The sequence below is a fragment of the Ptychodera flava genome, chromosome 19 (assembly GCF_041260155.1).
Source record: "Ptychodera flava strain L36383 chromosome 19, AS_Pfla_20210202, whole genome shotgun sequence".
Classification (NCBI taxonomy): Eukaryota; Metazoa; Hemichordata; class Enteropneusta; family Ptychoderidae; genus Ptychodera; species Ptychodera flava.
In genome coordinates this window covers 25018141-25038140 of record NC_091946.1, presented here as the reverse complement: position 1 = coordinate 25038140, position 20000 = coordinate 25018141, and the positions used below count along the sequence as shown (strand labels likewise).

The window sequence follows — 20000 nt, the reverse complement described above, 5'->3', positions numbered from 1 at the left end:
TAATTCTTATCAAGATTTATGAAATATAACCATACAAATTGTTTAACTTTCATTATTAATAATTCTTCCCTTGTGGAGGGAGTTCGTGGATCATATTGTAAAGTGGCTTGGTCGGCTACTTCATTGCTCATCTCCCGACAGCTTAAAAGCCGACATGTTATCGCAACCTGCAGCTGGTGCCAGCAAATTTTAAAAATCGGATTTAACAGACCCCAGCTGTAATTTCAATAATATTTATGTGATTTTGTTGCTTCTTTTGACTATATTCCATTCAGCCTTCTGAGTACGATAGCAGTCATCATTTCCAAACAACCTTCAGATCCAGAAAGTGGACAAAAAAACCAAGTTTTTAAATCTGTGACAACAATTGCAATTTTGGTAATGTCATTATTTGCGTTCTAGGAAACAATGATTCTTTCTTCTCTTCCTTGATCTCTTTAAAGTACGTTGAAATACAAAGTATTTGAGGGCGTTCAAAAGTTCTGACACATAAACGGACAACTCGAAAGTATAATGTGTAATTCGAGCTCCTCAGTCTATGCCTTTCAGATCGGATACATCCAGTTAATATTTTAACAACCGCAGGATTTTTCATTATTATTTATTTAGAATTTAATTCTTCAAAAGGCATCGTCCGGAAGCGATGGATCTCCGCTTCTTAATATGCCGTCTGTTTTCCTTCTCCCTGTATCTTCTTGAACAGCAGGTCTAAGGTTTATAAAATTTGGGAAATCAATCATATTATACTGCTATATCGTTCGTCTGGTTGGTCATTGGTTCAAGGCTTTGTGTAAAAAAGAACTTGGAGCTAAGCATTTTCAATGGATCAATAAACATCGCTTTTCGAGAGGAAATAGCAATTACTTCCAATCGAAGGATATGAAATTCTGGGAAATGCCGTGTTTTCTCTTCGCAAGCTCAGAACATTTACTAGGCTTGCCAAAGTGGCAAATTTATCTTTGCAGAGATGTTTGCAATATTTTAAATCACAGTTTCGAACATTAACACTACATTAGCAAGCGCACTGTAAAGTTAAGTGTTAAAGGATAGAACACCAATTAAACGCCTTTTTGTAACACTTTTTGAACGCGTCTAGACGTTCAGAAATTTAACACTACGTGTTCAAACCAATGTTCAATTTTTTAACACACGTGTGCAGATTTTGAACACTTCGTGTTCATCAGACATTATATTGAACACCATGTGTTACATATCTGAACACACGTTGCACATGAAATGCGTTCAAAAAATTGAACGCATTTACGCGTTCAAAGGGCTGTAACACTTTTTGAACGCATGGACGCCGTTCAACGATAAGTGTGTTAAAGGTTAGAACACATGATATGCACTTGTTGAACACCTTTAATTTTGCGCGTTCATGGGGTGTTCAAGCCTGGAAAATAACAAAAGAGACCACTTATATTCAGTAAAATTATTTTATTTAAAAATACACAAAAATTCCTTTAGTAAAATACAATTATTTAGTGTCAATTGGGCACATAAACACCGTTGGTGTTTTCCTCTGACAAACTTTACAAAGTGGCATATGGCCACTTTGTAAAGTTTGTCAGAGGAAAACACCAACGCTAATTAACACCTTCCTATCAAAACATAAACAAAAGAAAATCCCATAAACACTGTAGATCGTTTTCAAACAATATGAACAAAGTAGTGACAAAACAGGTTTTACTTATAATTGTGGATTACGTTATTGTTCATACTTGCAAAAACGTACGAAAACATCTGTTTGAAAAAGCTAAAAATTTGGCTTACTTGAATATATCACATTTTGATAATTCCTTATGTCTTAAAAATGTCTGAAATGTCTTTAATGTCTCAAAAATACAATTTTGTGTATTTCATCATAACTTGTACATATATGATTAGGAAAATCCCGGAAACCTGTACTCCAAATATTAAATGAAACGTACTGGCCGTTTTGAAGAAACGCTTGGGATGAAAACATTTGAGGATGATGCCACACATTTACCTATGATATAAGGTCTACGTCCTTAACAGCAAAGCTAAAATCAGTAACAAACCGAGAACAAAGACGTCTTGATCTAAAATATAAAATAATCAAAGATTTGGTAGCAGGCTATGATCAACTAAATGTTACTGGCATAAGCCTTCAAAGACGTGAAGTCTCCTTCATCAGATGCCAGGGTGCAATGAAGATTTGAAGCAGAAAGCGACAGAAAATTCAGAGTGGAAATTTCAGAAAATTCCGAAATTTAGAGTGTAATTTTTCACTGTGAATTTTCTGTGGCATTTTGCTTTAATTCTTCATTCCACCATTGCATCTGATAAGGGTGACTACAAGTATTTGAAAGCTTATTCTCCAGTAACATTTAGTTAATCATAGCGTTCTGGACATAGCTCAGATAATTCAGAACAGAAATACAGAAAACTTATCAATTCAGTTACTAACCCTCGAAAGTTCAAATCTACATCAGAGATGAGCTGAGGTTCTCAAGCTTGTTTCCAGACAGCTAGCTGTACACTCATATCTTCAATTTCTGTACCAATAGCTTCTGTAATAACTCTTCGATTTCACGTTCATCCAACTTTTCACATCCTGAAAATAATGCAACAATAGATAATATGGCGACATGAGACTTCAAATGAAAGACAATTTGGCCTTATTAGGTCAAGGAAAAGGGGTGACTTTTGTATACAGTGCCTCTTTTCGTCAATGTTACAAAATATTGGCTTCTTCGTGTCATCAACTGATGAAAAGTAAAAGCAAAGCCAACTCTCATATGCTAAAAACAATATTCTTCGATGTTTAACTAAAGTTTTAAATTTACATGCGATTGTGGTTACTAAAAGACATGTTTTAGCTGTGATTACGCAGCGGTAATGTGGCATATCGATCGCGCTCGGGTCAAGGGTCATCGCTCCAGTGATGACCCTTGACCCGAGTGCGATCGATACCCCATGGCCCAAAACACTGCTGCGTATTCACAGCTAGTGTATGGTCCACCAGCCACTGAAAGAAATAAAGTTTTCTTCACGTAGTTAAGCTTTTTCAAAGTACAATACAATTAGTTCCGAAGGTTAATAATACAGATGCTTCAAAATCCAATACCTTTTAATATTTTGGAGAGAAAACTTACCCTTTCTGGTCTTGCTTTCGCACTATCACGACTTCAGCGTGCGCTTACAAGAAAAATGTCGCAACTTCCGTTTTGATGCATCATGGGATAAGAAAAGGCACCAAACTTGAACACCAAGTGTTAAGAAGTAGAACACCTCTTGCACGCCGATGTTAAAATTTAAACGTTCATAGTGGTTTTTTGATTTTCTTTTCAAAATTTCAAAATTTCAACCCGTAATAAACGTGTAAAATTATTTTTTATACTTCCTTTTTTAGAAAAAACATGCTTTCAGCAATTGTAGACCGGAAATATTTTCCACTTATTGTGAAATTCGTTACACCGAAATCCGTGTACGTATGCCGGACAGCGAGGCAGTAGTAAAGTTAATATAGCCATTGTAAAGTAAAAAACACAAAAGATTGTTAATTGTTTCACAGTATTGTAAAATTTCTGTGATGCTGAGTTTTTGAACACTTGAAGGAGATAGTTGTTAACACTACGTGTTCAGGTTTAGAACATCATTGTTAATAATATGAACACTAGTGTTAACAATATGAACACTAGCCGTTCAAATTTGAACACCGACATGTACATTTTGAACGCGTAAAGACGCGTCTAGCGTCCGCTATTTTACAGTGCGGAAAGGGTCTCATTAGATGTTTTTTCTGTAACAGAATTTAAGTCACCGAGATCGACGCTCTGTACGTTTGTAATTTGACCTACCAAGACACTCTCTCTCTCTCTCTCTCTCTCTCTCTCTCTCTCTCTCTCTCTCTCTCTCTCTCTCTCTCTCTCTCATATTTGATTAGACCAAGAGCATATATAGCATACCACCGCAGGCAAAATTATAATGAGGGTTTAAATTAACTATGTTCGACACAGACATGCATCGAAAGCAGTTGCAAAATGAAAACTGATCCAATGGTGGTGATAAAAATATAACAAATTTTATTGAAAATAAGAGAGCAAAAGAAAGCGCAACAATTTTTTTGTTTTTTGAATTTCGATAAAAGACGGGTGAATATATTTCATTCATTATAGTGAATAGAGAAAAATTTCATAACCAACATATATGCGTATCATTTTTGTTAAAGACACATGAGCTGCAACTTTTTGGTATTATGTTTATGATTCTATATTTAGATCAAAATTAGTTCATAGAAATATTCTTACTCAGAGATGTTTACTCAAGTATAATTATCCACTCAGTGGGACTGCATGGAGTGGTGTTAGAAGACAATAAACGAGTGCCGCACCCAAATATGGTCGCCTCAATACAACTACATGATAAGCAGCGTAAATGGTGAATTTCTCCGCATTTGAATCTTTACAAATACAACATGGTGCAACCCCCTGCAAGGACGGGAAAGGGATTCACTCCATTTTGACAAAAATTCTCCATGGCAAGATTTTGAAAACGGCGGGAAATTTAAATGAACAAAATACTGTTCAATTTCTTGCCTATTCTGCCACAAGCAAACGTTGTTGAGACATAATTAGTGACTATATCGTTCAATTTGCAGATTGCAATGAATATCTGAGGAAATTTGAGGTTTAACAACTTTCGCAGAGTTGCAGCTCATGGGCCTTTAATTTAACCAGATGCCATGTGCAACAAAGTTTACATTAACAAAAAACATTCTTAATAAGATACTTGCTGGGTAATTAAGTGAAAAAGGTTTTCTATTAGCTTGGTGTTGTTTTTAGAAACTTGCAAATGTTTTCCAACCTAGAATGAACGCTGACGATGAACACGTGGCGATCAAGTGAGGTCGTTGAGGGCAGTTCTGAAGATACAGGGTACACATCAACTCCAAAGACCTTCTACCTGGTATTCATAACTCTCACGAACTCTATTCAAGGAAAGGACATACAAGTTTATGATATTGTCACAGGACATAAAGAAGTTACGATGAACTTAATTTCTTTAAATTTTGGCTAATTTGCATATTCGAAACTATTGTACTAATTGCAACTTGAAGTGCCTTTGTAACTCGATGACTTGTCTCATATATATATATATATATATATATATATATATATATATATATATATATATATATATATATATATATGATTTGAGATAGAGAAAGACGTAATAATGTCATAATTATTGCATTTGTTTGTAAAAAATGATTATATATTATATGGACTCCATCAGTTAATTTATTGACAAACCCTGCCGAGTCCATATGTTAAACTTTCAGGGAACCAAAACTCGATTATATTTAAAAAAAATAACATTTTGATTCTACAGAGTAATTAAATGTCGAAATTTTATTTCTCAGTCAACTCTTCTTTACCTTTATGGATACATTCATGATTACTTGTTATATAATTTATTGATAAAAAACTATTTGGATCTGACTTTTGCATAATAAGGAGTATGCACCACTGTGCACCCCTCCACTGTATTTTTCATTTATTATACGTTAAGCAATTGGATTTATCATCGATTTTCATATCTTTAAAAGAAAATATATTTATACTGTTCTTTGTTAACAAGTTGCCAATATCATTCTATAGTCCTTCAGAAGATAGAAAATACAGCTTAAGTAGAACCAACCGTCGCCCTTGATACATTGTGAAGGCATCTTATGTTTACTGGAGAAATACCTAATGCTTGCCGGAAAGTGTCATCGCAGGGCACATGAAAAACGGTAGATGCTTTTCACTTTTCATATCCCCTGTGTGTTTACAAACACGTCATATTTGCGCATGCGTTTTTCGAACACGGTATTGATATACATGCAGCATTAACCATTCGAAGACGCTGTAATTACATACCATGGTACAAGTGACAATGTCGCGTTCAGTCTACAGAGATGACCTGGCTGGCAGCAGCGTTATATGATACATTCGTATCTTCGCTCATCGAACCAAACCATTATACGAGAAATAAGAAGTGACACATAACCAGTTGGAAAAAGACATTTTAAAGGAAATTTACCGACTTCGAGCAGTCTGAGTATTTCTGTTCACTAAACATTCTTGGCGAGAAAATGTAGTATTTCTTCTTGCGTACATACCTTCATAATTGAGTTTTCCGTCACCATCCGCGTCAGATTCATAGATTATCTCGTATATCTCTTCGTCTGTCAAATTCTCGCCGAGGTTCCTAATCGCCTCGCGTAGATCAACGATTGTGAGGAAACCGTCGCCATCTTTATCAAACATGCCGAAGGCTTCTTTGAGTTCATCCCCACGATTGTCCTCTTTCATTCGCCTCAGCATCATTGACACGAAGTTTGCGAAGTGTATCGAGCCATTTCCTGAAAATTGCAGGGGGGAAACTTTCGCATTTTTATTTGTTCAGTTTGGGTACGCACTTCGAAAACAGAACCGGTATAATTTCGTTCATACTTTTCCCAGGGAAAATATCTACATACTTTCACATTCAAGAATGGGAAGCTCTGGTCGAATAACGAATATTTTGATCAGCAAAACAAATACATCAACGCTTCCAGTATTTGAAAATAAAATATACACTATTCGCATTTTCAACTGCATGAGGAAATTGTCTAGTTTCTTGTCTTAACTTATTTATTTATTTATTTATTTATTTATTTATTTATTTATTTATTTATTTATTTATTTATTTAATTTATACGACGACGAAACTCGATTATCTTCATAGGAGAGCTAATGAAGTTGTGGTTGAAAATGTGTTATATGAGAGGTCATTTCAACCACATCGCTAAATGTTAGGTAGTTTGTTTCTCTAGTACAACTCTACAAGCGTACGGTGAACCCCTGATGTTTTTTCTTGATTTGGTATGATAATGGCTGAAAGTTTTACTTAGTAAAGTTTGAGTAAGAGTATAGATCTTTCATTTTCGAGGCGCCCACTAACTTAGAGGTGGCCAAGGCGCAGTTTCCGTGCTATGAGTGAAGTATTCGAGAGGAGCGATTGCGTGCGTGTGAATATGTAAGACAAGATAAATATTTTCTCTCGTACTACATGTGCAACCCTACCAAATTATGAAAAGAAGAGACTATAGACCTTAACAGATCTGTAGAACCAACGTACATTGTATTCCTGACTCACCACTGGCAACATCTTTGGTTATAACCTGAACTTCTGCGTCTGTCGGATTCTCACCTAGCGACCTCAGGACGTTTCCCAAGTCCTTAGACATAATTCTGCAGTTCCCATCCTTGTCGTAGGGGGCGAACGCCTCTTTAAATTCTGAAGGTTGAGTGTAATTGAATTGCTATAACTGAATTGTAATTCATGTTGAAAAGTGGGTAACTTTCTTCAATTATTGTGTTGTTCATGCGAAAATTTAAAGTTCGTCAAACCTCTCATGCTTTCGATTTGTCAGGTTCACACATATTGATACTTTCCCCAAGCAAACAAAGTTGACAAAACGAGATATTTTATTAAAAGGTATATGGAAGAAATATCGTTGCTGCAATGCAATTCAATGGTGTTGTGCCCTTGAGCAAAACACTTTACTCATCATTGCTCCACTTGAAAGTGGGTAATGGGTGCCTGTTGGATGATGGATTGAAAAATAATACAAATAAGATAAATAAATTTGACATGCAGACGACGGACTAGCATTTTCGTGATTCCAATACCCACCGTGATACACTGTAAATGTAAAATCTGACAGTTTGTACCGAGGCTGGCCGGATACCACAATTTATGTTCTGTCGAGGGACCTTCTCAGCTTATTTAGTTTATTCGTTAATCGATAGGCCGCCATAAAGTGGCTACAGACCCGCAGAATGCTCTGCAAGAGAGATACGTTTTACTACACGCCATACTTACCGATTATTTGTGCTTCTGTTGTTTCGTGGGCCTGTGAAGTAGAGTAACATATGATAAGGTTGGAGATGTGGTCCGGTGTAAAAATATTTACAAAACGCAAATAAAAAAGCACTTTTAGTAACATATCAATACTTTATTTTTTTTACGTTGTCCTTGACGCGTGTGAACGATATGCGTAGACTGTCTGATCTATTTTATGCACTCTTGGATCATACACGTTTCTAGTCTTTGCTGAGGTATTGGCGCATTCGTCGTGGTGTTTAATCTGCCATGCTCCGCTGTTGTTCCCGGACGAATTGTGATACTGCAAATTACATACTCGCTTCTGCTGTGATGCTGGTGAGAGGAGGAAAAAAGTGTCCAGATGCAACGCAAAATGTAGTTTTTTATTTTTATTCCTTTATGACTTTCTGTGACACATAGACATTTTCTCACAGGTAAGTTTTCCACCAATTTATGTAAAATATAGAAGAACAAAGATATGCATCCATTGTACCGATATTCATAGGGCTTTTGTCAGCAATGCGTTCACTCACAGCACAATTAAATCACTCACAATTTTGTTTTGTTCTTAGCAATGCATGTTAAAACTTTTTCTGCCCCACATATAAACAGTAAAGTGAAGCATCTAAATGATTGTTTAATGAAAGTTTTTCAAGATATTTCAGTAAAAATTTCAACGTAATTTTTAGATAACCATTACAAGTCTCACTAGTTACTACAAATGTCATACTTTTCGGAAACAAGTTTTGACGAACTGAAGGGATAATTCTCTGAGAAAAGTTAACCTTAAAATTTTCTTTTTATTTCCATTGCGTCAATCAATACCCTTTTGTTTCATCAAACAGGTGCAATGGTCCCCCTACTGTAATTTTTTATTATATATCATTAATCTTCTTGCTGAGGGCAAAAGCAGTGGAAAATTTTCAACTGCTATCTCTTCTCGAAATCGAACATAATTTCCCAAATCATGTAAAATAGAATTTGAGAAGAATGGTGAGCTCAAAAGTGCGTTTTCATAAGTTTAAAAACTAGCCGATAATTTTTTCTACACATTAGAGTCATGGTACGTTTCCCTGTGAGTAATTTCCGATGGCACAAATCATAATGAATCATGGGAAATCTCCATCACGGTTGATCAACATCACCTGTAGAACGCTTACACTTCTATAGGGTCTAGGGAAGATGACGAGCCCCTGTATACTAGGACAACCTACGACAAAACACCCTTGGATTTTCGAATTATCTTCGCAGATATTTTATTCCTAAAATTCGCCATTGCGTTGTGACACCAGACAGCGAAATGCAATGTTCTGTACAACTTGGAGACATCTCGCCCGGTGGAAGTTTAATTGAACAAACTCAGTGTGATTGAAAGCCACGTTTACCCTATCCCAACTTTGTTGACGTTGCATAATCTGAGTGTTGTCATGGGCAGAGACGATCAAAACACCGGCACAGAGTACTGCTAACAAGCGTATGTAGAAAGTTAATCAGCCTAACCCGGAGAGCGCGTATGTGCTTATTATTAGATAAAACGTCGTGGTGGTGATTTTTATTGCCGTATAGGCATTGTTTTGGAAGTTCCGTGAAGGGGTCACGAATATGGTTTCTCAGCAAACCGATGGTATTGTGACCCGCATGTCATTTATGTATTTGCTACACCCTCAAAACGACGTGAAAAAAGAGTTTAAATGTCAACGAAGACTAAAACCATAAATGAAAATAAACCACGAAGTTTTTTTACCTTTTTTAAAATCCGTATCTAAGCTTGTCGCAATTGCATAGTTGCATCATTGTCGACATTGTCGTGAGTGTGTGTATTTGTCAGTAGAAATTCTAGAAACGATTTCGGGGTTAAAACACGATCTAAAACCCAAGCTTCAAATCCAACTTCGAAACGGAGATCGATGGCCTTGGTGTGTGGGCGAACAAACACGTCACGGTACGACGTATGTTCGCAAATTTTGGACGCGGTCTCCAGTCAAACGCCAATTTGGTAGTAACACCATTTGATTTTGAAATATGTTTTACCTCCGACATCGACAGGCCAAAAATACAGAATCTCGTAATTGAGATAAAAAAACAAGATTTAACCCGACTTACCATTTCTTACGAATCGATAAAGCACCTCTTCAGTCTGAGTGTGTTGACAGCTGGCGAACGCTGTTCAGCAGAGATCGACTTCACAGTGTAGTATGTCTATCTCTCACTGACTTGCAGCGTCTACCTATACATAATACTAACGGTAACCGAACAGTTTGTCTGACACGAGCGACTACGCAGTGAATCCTGCAGCCACTTGTAAGATTTGTGAATGTGCGGCCGTTATGTAATAAATTCACAGTTGTTCACCTGAAAACAATGGCGGTGGACGTAATATGCCGACCACGGTCACTCGTGACAAAAGGAGTGACCATGCCCAGACACATTTTATGGAAAATGACATATGACAACATCAGCAGAGATGAAAGAATTGCCCTTCAACAACTCACTAATAGAGAAGATCTGACAATTAAAGTGGCAGATAAAAGAGGTGGTATTGTGGTTATGGATACTTCATGGTACATCGATAAATGCAATGATCATCTACAAAACCAGTCACTGGCCTCGATCACGACCCCACTGATTTGTACATCGGTGAACTTGAAAACAAGGTAAGAATAATGGAAAAGAATAAATGGATCTTTCGTTACATTGCCTCCAAAATCATTCCAAACGAACCAAAACCGGCACATTTATATGGCCTTCCGTAAATTCATTAAGAGATCAAAACACTCCGTCCGATAATTCCGCAACGCCAAGCCCTGACATCACTACTAGCATCATGTGGACCACGTTCTTCAACCTATTGTCCAATCCTTACCGTCATCCTTGAAAGACACTACCAACCATCTACTAGACAGCCAGGATATCATTGCACCATATAATTCCATCCTTGTCACAGGGATGTAATTATATCTCCGTACACCAACATTCCCCGTGATTGTGGAATTCAACTTGGCCGTGTGGGAAGCACTTTCCGATAACAGTAGCTCACTGTCCAACCAACAGCTTGTCACAGAAATGTTAGAATTTATTCTTACCAGAAATTATGTTCAGTTTGATGGTAAATATTTTTTTCAAGTACAAGACACAGCAATGGGCAGTAACGTTGCCCTATCCTGTGCGAACAGTACGAAGGGTAACTTTAGAAAACAAATCCTTACTAATTATCCCACTAAACCTTGAGTTTGCAATGGAGAAGATTTATCGACGAAGTACGTTTCATATGGCTCTAAGCTCTACAAGAACTCCTTCAATTCCATAAATATTGCAATTCTATCAATCCAGCACTCAAATTCGCCATTGAATGCAGCAACACCGAAATCTCATTCTTTGACACCAAGATGATGACACGCTAGTGGCCCACCACTTTCATGAAGCCGGGCACAACATCAATCATTTCCGTTTCTACACTGCAGTATACAGCAAGCCAACAGACAAATACTCATATCTCTCGCTGCCATCCTGTCACCCTCGTCACATATTTAATTTAAATTTCCAAGGTCAAGCCCTAGGTTATAAATGTATATGCTCATCTACTGATTTATACAAGAAAGAAATTGAGAATCTACGTTGACATTGAACAAATAGAAACTACAAGCAATCATCAATCGTCACTGCAATAAACAAAGCAAAAAATCACTCACGGGAAAACCTCGTTATGCATACACACAAAAGACACACCCATCAGTCTACGAGGATTTCACTTGTGCTGACATACCATCATTACCCAGCATCTCCTCTATATAATCAACAAGCATGGGTCTCTCCTTTAATCAAATTAAGAGACAAAAACTACACTTAATAAGCAACCTGCTGTAATATTCCGACAATCACCAAACATTAAGAAAATGCTGGTAAAAGCCAGGACTAAAACATCTACCAACGACACAGAACCAGACACTTGCACATCCTGCAACACATGCAGAGCTTGTCCCCACATGTTGAAAACAAAGCAAAGGTCCATAACCAACCAACTCACTGGGAAATCTCAACCTCTTGTCGGACGTGTAATATGAATATGTAACACGCGGAATATCATTTACGTCATTATTTGTGTCAAGTGCGATAAATTATACATAGGCGAAACGAAACGTGAACTCCACATCGGAATCAATGAACATTTATACAGTAGCAAAACTCATAAGACACACTAGTGGCCCACCACTTTCATGAACCCGGGCACAACATAAATCATTGCCGTTTCTCTATTATCTGCAAGTTTATTCCAAGGCAGACAAAATCAGAAAACACTTTGAACTTCATTTTATTCATAATATAATCTTGGTACTCTGTCATCCAAAGGTATTAATTAAAAGAACGGGTAAAAAAGTGACACAACTCTCATGGTTCAACACACCCGTTTAACATAATACTAGGAATCTCATTTTCATGTCTGTAAGCTGATTTTGGCGAGAGAGGCCCTCCCTTTGTTTATGTTTCACGCCATCGGCTTCGTAAGATCCGGCCGGGCAACATCGTTATTTTTAGCCTGAGCAATTACTCGTCTTCTGTTCTGTAAGTTCATTTTTCGATTCTACACATTTGTTTTTAGATCGCCATATCCTCTTATCGACCAACATTTTAGTATTTTAAGAGTTTCTATACGATTTTATTCCATTGCTCATTTAATTTGTTATCAGTTTCATCTTTGCTGTAATTTTGTTGTTTCTAGATTCCTGATGAGGATTCCCTGTGTGAAATCGAAACGTCGAAGTTTTAGAAATAAACTCTATTTTGGAACAGAATCTTGTTTTTCATCCGCTCAGAAACCAATTTTGCACATTGTAACTATTCGGGCGCAAGATATGGCCAAAGCAGGGAAAATGGGCCATTTTTATCCATTTTCCGTAGCTTTCAGAGATCATACATGCAACTTCTCGTAAAGTGTTCTCGAGATTTCTCTTATAAACTATTCTAATAACGACGATCGCTTGCCATAGAATGAGTGCTTATTCACTCGTAGAGTTACCGTTCACGTGGTTGTAAACAGTTTGCCAATATAAGAACATTTAAACGTCCGTCGTATGTCGACTTTACGTCGGTGTATCGTAAGACAGCATGTATATATGAATGCGTATATAGTTGGAGTAATGCATTGCAACTTGGCATATTTATAGAAGGTAATCTGAGTTACAAATGAATTGTAATTTACATCAGAGCCCTCGTCAAGAAAGCAACAAATTTATAATATAGTAAATACATACAAAAATAAAAACATCAAAAAGCATTCACTGTTTCTCACATGACGCTAATACGTCGTCGTATTTATTACGTTGCAGCAAACCATCGATAGTAAAAGGGGGCGCACCACTAACCCATTAATTTTTGGTTGACCTCCTACTCTTCCTCATGGAATAAACGAAAATTCTTCTGCGAAATTGAATCTCAATGACGTCAGCATGATGCGTCAACTTACACAAGCTCCCATGTATCCCAGAGATGTTTTATATGTCGATTACGTGTACGGGCATGTGATGACCAGGGTAAGGGTACAACACCTGTATTTTTGTGGCGTCATCCTTATTCATGTTCCGGGAATTAATGACACCTTATTCTTCCTCTCGATCTCTCTGAAGTACGTTGAGATATATTTAGTATTTGCCTCACAAATACAATGCATTGAGTTCATATGCATCGTTGCTGTTATTCAGTGAGTTCTAGTCAGCACTAATTATAAATTTCATCAACATACTAGACGTTAACGCATACCGATTTTATTGACTAAGTCTTTGTTGTAAAGTGAGTAAATTAGAACAAAATACAAAAATACTGGACAAAACATGATCAAAGTTTTAATCTTCTAAAGTTTTGATCTTTTTTAATCTGTAGGTCACTGATTCAAGCTAGTCAGAGAAGGCTTTGTTGTTTGAATTGCATAAAACTACATGATGATTTCCTTGCCATGATGTTTCGAAATCAATACTCACGTGTTGAGCAAAACCAATTTTACAATGTAATTCTCGCTTCCAGTATTTACACGTATCTTGTACCGTATCCTTGCGTGTGTCTCTTCACTAATGCAGATTTTAAGTCGTTCATGTTACAACCAGCCTAAAACCGTATATGTTGTACTATAAGACATGATAGACTATATGCTGGACGTCTAGGTGCAGATTTTTGAACGCCCTCATAAGGACAACTCGAAACTATAATCTGTAACATTGGCTCCTCTGTAACTTTCAGCTCATATATCCTTTTAATAATTCATATAGCAACCGGAGCTAAATCAGTCTCGATAACCAACAAGCTTCTGGTTACGCCAGAATACATTTCGTATGACTTCGAATACAATTATTCCTAAGGTACTGTCTGAAAGCTATGATTCTCTGCCTATTGATATGCCTCTTGCTTTCCTTCTCCTTGTGGCTTCTTATTGAACAAGTCACAACTCGTGAAATTTCTCTTTGTGGGTGAAAAGCAACTTGATATTCTATGCCCCTACTGTTACAGTAGTCATCGATGACCACTGATCCTTTTTCCCGTGCAGAGAAAGTTCATATTTCGTAATTACTGACGACAGAGCAAGTCTGATGAGGTTTATAACAAAATTTGGGAAATCAAATCATATTTTGCTACTATATCGTTTGTGCAAGGTTGATCATTGGTTGCTTTGTGTAACAAGAACTTTGAGCTAAGCATTGCCAATGGATAAATAAACATCGCTTTTCCAGAAAAAAGAGAAATTACTTCCAATCCATGGCAAAATAGTCGGACAGGCCACTATCTTGGTTTCAGTTATTAGGTCCAAACTGAGATTTGTGTACCTTACACTGATCGTTATGAAATTCTTACAATTCTGTGGTTCTCTTTCCGAACGCTCAGAACATGTCGACTTGCTAAATTTGCTTATCCGGCTTTGCAGAGATGTTTGCAATATTTTAAAACATTGTTTCGAAAAGAAAAACGACATAAACAAGGAAAAGAAAAATGGTCTCATTAGATATTTCCCTGTCACTGCATGTGTGTCTATGTATGTGTATCTCTCTCTCTCTCTCTCTCTCTCTCTCTCTCTCTCTCTCTCTCTCTCTCTCTCTCTCTCTCTCTCTCTCTCTCTCTCTCTCTCTCCCAAGAGCATATATGTAGGATACTGAGGGTTAAAATTAGCTATGTGTGAAATAGACATGGATTGAAAGCTATCGCAAAATGAAAAGCGATCCAATTGTGGTGATAAAAATACATTTTATTAAATCATGAGAAAACTTAACAAAACACATTTTATCATTCACATTTTAAAACGAGACATGAGTGAATATATTTCATTTATTTCAGTGAATAAAGCAAATTTTCATTACAAAAATATAAGTATTGAGCGGTTACTCAGTTCGAATGACATTTTCGGAAGTACATGTATTCTCTTTTGTGAATTTAATGAGATCTCACATAGAGCAAAGTTTACATTACCAAAAGCATAGTTTTACATAAAAAGATATTCGCTGTGTATGTATGTGAAAACGTCTTTCTATTAACTTGGTAGTGTTTCTAGAAACTTTCAAAGATTTTCCAGCCTAGAATGAATGCTGACGATGAACACATGGCGACCAAGTGAGGTCGCTGAGGGCAGTTCTGAAGATACAGGGTACACATCAACTCCAAAACCCGTCTAGTTTGCATTCATGACGCCCATGAACTCTATTCAAGGAAAGAACATAAAAAATTATGATATTTTCATTATTAGTCACATGACATTAAGAACTTACGATATATATATATATATATATATATATATATATATATATATATATATATATATATATTATGTACATGTGTGTGTGTATATGTTGTGTGTGTGTGTGTGTGCTGCACATTATCAATGCTGATCTACGCTGTTGAACAAATGCTCTGAGATGGGTCAAAAATGTCACCACTAAAACAAATATTATTTGTCAAATTTTGACACTACCTAGAAATAGAATGGTACGTCATAACCATATAAATCAGGGTGTACAGCTAAAAATCCTTTCACTTCCGTCTGAAGATTGTAGGATGCATGAAACATAAGTAACAGATATTATTGCTTTGTTCTTGAAGTAACTTGTATCATTAGATGTATATCTATACATACATATGGACTCCATTGTTTAATTTATTGACAAGCCGTACCGAGTTCTATATGTTAAATTGTTAACGGAATAAAACTCAAATACAGCAAATAATTTAGCATATTGATTCCACACACAAATTAAATTCGAAATTTTAATTTCTCATTAAACTCTTCTTTCTGTCTTGGATACAGGTATGCTCACTTGTTATGGAAAATATTTGGATCTGACTTTTGCATAATATGAAGGAGTATGTATCACTGTGGACCATCCACTGTACTTTTCATATCTTGTACAAGTCAAGCAATTGGATTTATCATCGACTTTCATACTGTTAAAAGAAAATAACTTTTTATACTGTTCTTAGCCAACAAGTTGCTAATACCATTGTTAGGTCCTTCAGAAGATAGAAAATACAGCATAATTGGAACCAACTGTGCCTCAGTATTAGTACGATGTAGCACAGTCCCTCCACCAAAGGTTTATAATGAGACGCAAACTGATAGTTTATTGTGTAATGCTTTGCTCCGCAATTTAGAAAATGGCGTCCACTGACGATCTGTGTTCGCGTTGTGTGAAGTCGAAATATTCATGGTTTTTCGTTTTGATGACTGGTCAAATATGTTCGATTGGGACCTATTTATCTGATTGAAGCAATTTTCAACTTATTTTAGCGATTCAATAACTGCAAATCAAAGTATAAAGTAAGGATAGAAAAGCAGATGACCCAAATTCGGCCGAACGCCATTTTGTTTTTGGGACCCTCGCGGAGTCGATGTTCGATTCTTTGAAATATTTTTTGATCGCTGTGCCTTGCGTACTACATGGTATTTTAATGTAGATTTTCTTGATTTGGTACTTGTAACACCATTTAAAATAAACTGAGGACGCAATTTTTGTGATCAAACGTATCCATTGGCGGGAATTTTACGTGAAAAATATTGTTTTGATTCAAACCCCATTGCGATTTTTCTGGCGTGTCATAAAGCCCTATCGAGGCATGTGCTTGATGTGTCACACAGGTCTCCCGGTAGCTTTAAAACAATGCCGCTACGAATATAATAGGAAAATTTACATTTAAGAAAGGTCATTTTTGTTTCGATGTCATATGTCCTCGAAAACCGCTGGCTCCATGCACTTATACACTCGTTTTCACGGACGGGGCATGTGAACTTCAATCGGAACACTGTAGACCTCTTCACTCTGTTCCTCTGAAATGGTGTTGAAATCGATGTCTTGTCATCAAGAGAAATGAAATCATGACTGTAATGATTACATTGGTGTTGACTGCAAGTGTAGTCTAGTCAAACCAGCAGGTGTAAATACGAAACACAGCCTATGTAACGCATGCGAATTGTCTTTTAGTTCATTGCATGTCAGGTAAAAATGGTGTCATTCTTTATGCTAATGTTAGACCAAGCCGCGATAATCTCTTTACGCGAATAAACAGTGTAACGGAAGCGCAACGCGCATCAGGACAATAGAAATACATTGCGTTTCCCGACCGTTTTGTGGAGGGACCGTGGATGTAGATACATCGTTAAGACATATTATGTTTACTGGAGAAATACTCAGTGCTTGCCGGAAGTTTAATTTGTCATCACAGGGCACACGAAAAACGATGGATGCGTTTTACGTTTCATATTCGCTATATGTTCACAATCACGTCATATATAGGCATGCGCTTTTCGAACACGCTTATTGATAGCATTAATTATCAGTTCCCGTTGACCAGTCAAGGGGCTCCAACACCCATATAGAAACAGCATCGGTCCGATAATTACATACGATGGCATGGCAAAAGTGAGTTTATCGCGTTTAGTCTTCAGAGATGACCTGGCTAGCAGCATAATATGATATCTTCGCTCATCGAATTAAACCATTATCACGAGAAATAGCCGGTGACACACAATAACCAATTTGAAAAGACTTTGTGAAGTAAAATAAATATACTTCCAGCGGTGTCTGAGTATTACTTTCCACCAAACATTCTTGGCGAGAAAATGTAGTATTTTGTTTGCGTACATACCTTCATAATTGAGTTTTCCATCACCATCATTGTCAGCTTCAACGAGCATCTCGTACATCTCTTCGTCTGTCAAATTCTCGTCGAGGCTCCCAAATATACGACGCAGATCAACGATTGTGAGAAAACCGTCGCCATCTTCATCAATCTTGCCGAAATATTGTTTTAATTCCTCCTCATCGTCCTTCGTTCGCCTCATCATTGACACGAAGTTTGCGAAGTATATCGAGCCATTTTCTGAAAAAGTGCAGGGAGGAACTTCTCATTTTTACATGTATTTGTTAGTTTTTGGCGCACGCTTCGAAAACAGAAACGATATACTTTCATTCATACTTTACCCAGGGAAAATATCTACTTACTTTCACAATCAAGAATTTGAAGATCTGATTTACTCGCGAATATTTGGATCGACAAAACAATTACGTCAATGCTAGTATTTAATTTATAAAAATATGCAATAGCTTATCATATTATCAACTGCATAGGAAAATTAGATCTATTTCTTTTCTTAACTTATTTATTTATTTATTTATTTATTTATTTATTTATTTATTTATTTATTTATTTATTTATTTTAGCTTTCATGAAAATACGAAGATAAAACTCTATTATCTTAACAGGCCTAAAACTAAGGAAGAACTAATGAAGAAGTGGCCGAAAATATGTATGATAAATTCATTCCACCATATCGCTAAATGTTACTACTAGGTAATTTGTTTCTCTGGTACCTAAGTCTACACGCGTACGGTGACCACTGATGATATTTATACTTGATTTGGTGAGGTAATGGTTGAAAGTTTTACTTAGTAAAGTTTAAGCAAGAGTTTAGGTCTTTCATTTTCGAGGTGCCTTATACCTTAGAGGTAGCCACGGCGCGGTTTCCGTGCTATGAGTGGAGTGAGAGGAGCGATTGCGTGTGTGTGCGACTATACAAGACTAGATAAATATTTTCTCTCGTACTGTATGTGCAACCCTACAAAGTTATGAATACCGCAGACCTTATAAAAGGTTTTTAGAACAACGTACATTCTATTCCCAACTCACCACTGGCAACATCTTTGGTTATAACCTGAAGTTCTGCGTCTGTCGGATTCTGACCTAGTGACCTCAGGACGTTTCCTAAGTCCTTAGACATAATTCTGTTGTTTCCATTCTTAAAGGGGGCGAACGCCTCTGTAAAGGTTGAATGTAATTGAATTACTGGAACTAAATTATTATTCTTGGCATGTGGGTTCCTTTTTTATACTGATTGTGTCGTTCGTACGAAAATTCAAAGTGCGTCAAATTTAAACTCCTCACTGCACTAGTATTGGTAAAGGTGAAAAGACATCCAATTTGTCAGGTTCACAATACTTTCCCCAAATAAACAAATTTGAGAGAACGAGATATTTTATTAAAAAGGCAAAAACGAAAACATAACGTTGCTCCAATACAATTCAACACCTCAAAACAGCCCCAAAACCGCAAGAAATTTGACAAGCAGACGATAGACTCGCATTTTCGTGTTTCCAATACGTAAGGTCGGTATTGGAATCACGAACACTAGATTGGATACCGTGATACAGTGTTATATATAAAAACTGACCATTTGTAATGAGATGGCTCGTTACCGTGTGGTGCTGTAGAGGGACCCTCTAAGCTTATTCAGTTACTTTGTTAATCGGCGACAGGGCGCCATGAAATGGCTTGCCGGACAAAAGACCCGCAGAATGCTCTACGAGAAAGATACGTTAAAAATAAGTTAATACGCTAAAATTAGTAAGAAATCAGATACTACACTGACTCGTGAGGCATATGATCTGGGCTGTCAACTGGACAATGCACATACAGATAATTGGGTGTCAGGTATTAAACATCCATTATTGCTGCTCGAAAATATTGGACATGCCATGAACGTAAAAATGGAAAATGACAAACAGTTTAAAACTGATTTCAATGTAAAAGTTAAAGTTATTTGAAAAATGTGCATATGAATTGATGAATGATGATACTAGACAAGGACACCATAA

The 20000-nt window shown here is 36.7% G+C and overlaps 2 protein-coding genes across 2 annotated transcripts in view; both read right to left on the bottom strand.

Moving 5' to 3' along the window:
• Positions 1–4071: 4071 nt before the first annotated feature.
• LOC139119046 (calmodulin-like) lies at positions 4072–10204 on the bottom strand. The gene is made up of 5 exons (XM_070682661.1): positions 9985–10204; positions 7879–7909; positions 7150–7290; positions 6131–6373; positions 4072–4954 (listed from the first exon to the last, which is right to left on the bottom strand). Exons 1-5 carry the CDS (start codon positions 9985–9987, stop codon positions 4926–4928), a joined length of 447 nt encoding a protein of 148 aa, XP_070538762.1. The 5' UTR covers positions 9988–10204; the 3' UTR covers positions 4072–4925.
• Positions 10205–15085: 4881 nt separating this feature from the next.
• LOC139119044 (calmodulin-like) overlaps positions 15086–20000 on the bottom strand; it is a 10800-nt gene continuing 5885 nt past the window's right edge. The window contains exons 3-5 of the mRNA XM_070682660.1: positions 19036–19164; positions 17995–18228; positions 15086–15555 (exon numbers count right to left, since the gene is read on the bottom strand). Coding sequence (XP_070538761.1) covers positions 15527–15555; positions 17995–18228; positions 19036–19164 — 392 coding nt within the window. The 3' untranslated portion in view covers positions 15086–15526. The remainder of the gene's footprint in view (positions 15556–17994; positions 18229–19035; positions 19165–20000) is intronic.